Source organism: Phocoena phocoena, chromosome 10, assembly GCF_963924675.1.
Source record: "Phocoena phocoena chromosome 10, mPhoPho1.1, whole genome shotgun sequence".
Lineage (NCBI taxonomy): Eukaryota > Metazoa > Chordata > Mammalia > Artiodactyla > Phocoenidae > Phocoena > Phocoena phocoena.
In genome coordinates, this window is record NC_089228.1 from 39666507 (window position 1) to 39669713 (window position 3207).

At 57.2% G+C, this 3207-nt stretch overlaps 1 protein-coding gene across 1 annotated transcript; it reads right to left on the minus strand.

Moving 5' to 3' along the window:
• Nucleotides 1-327: 327 nt before the first annotated feature.
• On the minus strand, nt 328-2174 carry CAMP (cathelicidin antimicrobial peptide). Its single transcript, XM_065884875.1, has 4 exons — nt 1977-2174; nt 1234-1341; nt 1036-1107; nt 328-429 (listed from the first exon to the last, which is right to left on the minus strand). Exons 1-4 carry the CDS (start codon nt 2172-2174, stop codon nt 328-330), a joined length of 480 nt encoding a protein of 159 aa, XP_065740947.1.
• Nucleotides 2175-3207: the final 1033 nt, after the last annotated feature.

Below are 3207 nucleotides of genomic sequence, written 5' to 3' on the forward strand. Positions count from 1 at the left end.
AGACGATGTCCTGGACCTCTTGGTCCTGCTGCCTCACAACATGCCCTTCTGGAAAAAACAACCATTCCTCTATTTTGCATGTGCAATCACATACGTACACAGAAAAACACACACTCTCACAGACAGACAGACACACATACACACGCACACACACAGGCACATATAGGAGGCCTCCCATAGTTAAGGATTTGGTCCCAGTAAGTGGGAGGAGACGAGACAAGTGAAATTAAGTAATGGAGGAATTTGCTTTCAGAATATTTTATTTTTCAGAGTCCGGAAGCTTGAGCCAAGGCAGACACCTGTAGGTTTCTTCCATGGGCCCACAATTTACCCAGACAACCAGATTAGTGGGCCAACTATCGGACGAACTTTCCGCCAAGTTTTTCGGATCCTGTCACGCAGACGCCTAAATCGCCCAACACTCTGCAGCTGTGAACCAGGAAGAACCAGGTTACTTGTGGAGAATGGACCCAGGGGTAACACAAGACCGCTCCCCACCTGGACACCCCTTTCCAGGACCACACCAGGAGACTTGGACCCCAGTTTGCCCTCTAGCTATGACATTTGGAGCACAAGGTTGAATCCCTACACCCACAGACAGATGAGGAAACTGGGGTCCACAGATTGCAAGGGGTTTCCCAGGGTCACAAGCCCATCCCAGCAAAGCTAGACGGGAGTAGGGGCTGAAAGCACATTACTCTAGTCAGTGCCTCTCAGAATTCAGCATAGTCGGAATCCCCTGGAGGCCTTGTGAAAATACAAACGGCTGGGCTCCAGCCCAGAGTCTGATTCAGGAGGTCTGAGTGCGGCCTGGGAATCTGCCTTTCTGTCAAGTTCCCAGGTGGGACCCCACTTAGAGAAACACTGCTCTAAGGGATGGCAGAGCCAGTCCTGGAGGCCTGGGGCTCGGGTGATGGAGGGGCCAGGTAGGAGGGCCTTTCTCTGCCCTGGAAGGGGCAGCGGGTAATTGGTCCAAAGGGTGTTACACAGTCCAACGCCCCCAGAAACCCCTGCAGCTCAGATGGGGCCACTCACCTCATCACAGGTGATGTTCATTTGGCCCTTGACCTGGTCCAGAGTGACTGTCCCCACACACTGTTTCACCCGCTGGAAGGGGAGGCTCGGGTCAAACTGGAGCCACCAGACCATAACCTCCCAGCCTCACACCAGGGGCTGGAAATGGTCCCCAAGCCCCTGTTCAGCTCCCAGGGAGCCCCCAGCCCCCAGCCTCACCCCATTCTCCTTGAAGTCACAATTCTCTTGGGGCTCCTGCGATGTCCTGGGGCACACGGTCTCCTTCATTGTGAAGCTTACAGGCTTTGGGGTGTCTGGGTCACCATCCTGGTCAAGGATAAAAGTAAGGAGACTGGGCTCGGGCTCATGCTTCCTACTCTGATCTGTCTCCCTGCCCCCACCTAGATGGCAGTCTCTCCAGCCCCTCCTGTGTGCCTGGCCCCTGGCATGGTGCTGGGTTCACAAGGGAAGGGGACAGAGCCCGTTCCAGGCCTCAGGTGCACACAGAGAGCAGGAGAGGACCTCAGACCAGCTCTGGTAAGAACACCTTCCCCATGGAGGGGCTGAGGCAAGTCAGGGACCACCTGCAGGGAAAGACCTTGTCACTGGAACCTCCAGGCTGAGCAGAGCCCTCCCTGGTAGGGAGATAACGAGGAGCAGGGGGACTTTAGCAGGGAGGCCACATGGCAGAGCCAGTGACCACCCTCTATCCCTGGAGCTCCCAGAAGGCCCTTAAGCCTGAACAGGGTGTACACAGAGCCTATTCCCGCAGCAGAGATGCTAAGGCAGGAAGCCTCATGCTGGGAGGGGACCCAGCTCTGGGAAGGTTTCCTGGAAGAGGTGGGAGCCCACCTAGAGGGAGAAGTCCCTTCCTGACAGGAAGTACAGCCTGAGCAGAGGGGGTGACAGTGTAGCCATGGCTGGTGGGAGACAGCCCCCTCCCCAGGGTCCTCCTGACTCACGGCCTTGGGAGGCGGGTCCAGCTCCAGGAGGCGGTAGAGATTAGCTTCTGAGGACCGTTCGTTGAGACGATCCACAGCATGAAGCACAGCTTCCCTGTAGCTTAGGGTCTGGGCGCTGGCCGAGGGCACCACTAGTCCCAGCAGCAGTAGACACAGTGACCACCGCCCCGGGGCGAGGCTGGCCCTCTGAGTCTCCATGGTCCCCAAGTCGGCCTCCTCCCAGCATGCAGGACCCTCCTTTATGCCCCTCCTGGGCCTGATGCAATGGCCCAACCACGTGTCTTCCTGACCTGCCCCATCCCTGATCTCCTCTCCGGCTGTGAGCTGGACTTGCCTCAGCCCCTGCTGTTGCCTCACGGGATTGCTGGGCAGTGGGAGCGGGAAGCCTCCTGTGGAAGGTGAAGAAATGGTTTCTCCATCTCCCTGACAACATCTGGGCCTCTCCTGGGGCCCATGGGGAGTGTCATAGGCAGGGTTGCTCAAGAGCATTGAGTCCTCCAGGAGAGGGAAGACCAGGCTCTGTCTTACGTCCCCTCTGCCTCCACACTCTGGCCTCCTCAGGAATAGGGTAAAGGAGTGTATTCAGCACTCAATCTCCTCCTCTAGGCACTGTCTGGCACAGAGTAGCCATCAGTTAATGTCGATGAGTCGATGACTGTACCAGCTCCTTCTAGAGCCTTACACACCTAGCCAAACCCTAGGCAGACAGTCAACCCCACACCATCTTGTCTTTTGGGCCCAGCCCTCAGCCAGTCAGGGGCTTGGCTCCCTCTGTCTCCTGTCCTGGATTCATCCTCACTGTTTTCTCGGTTAAATAGTTCTCCATGGGTCCCCACCAGACATGGCCTGTCCCCCTGACCCCTCCTCAACCAAGCATGGGAGGGGTCATCTGCACTGGGACCCCAATTCAGTGCCGCCTCTCACACTCAAGGCCACTGCAGGCTGGCCAGTCCTCACTGGATCCAAATTCACACTCAAGCCTTGTCTTCAACTATACAGACTCTAGAGACACGTCTGTCCTCCTGAAATGGCCCTTGACCGATTGTCCCCTGCTGCCACTCTCCTGGGTGCCCTCCTGCCTCCCCCGTGGCTCCTGCTCGGTCTCCTCCAAGGACCCTCCTCCTAAGAGGCAGGGCTGGCACAGCTGCATCCGGGCTGCTTCTCCTCCCAGTCCTCACACATTCCTGGGGACACCCCTTCTCAAGATACTAGTTATCAGGGACACACATCA

Bases quoted from the DNA above. Each gene is read 5' to 3' on its own strand.
- CAMP (XM_065884875.1), bottom strand. From the start codon at position 2,174: ATGGAGACTCAGAGGGCCAGCCTCGCCCCGGGGCGGTGGTCACTGTGT. The intron at 1,342-1,976 runs GTGAGTCAGGAG...ATCCTTGACCAG, and splicing joins TGGACCCGCCTCCCAAGGCC to GATGGTGACCCAGACACCCC. The intron at 430-1,035 runs GTGAGTGGCCCC...CCTGGTTCACAG, and splicing joins TGAACATCACCTGTGATGAG to CTGCAGAGTGTTGGGCGATT.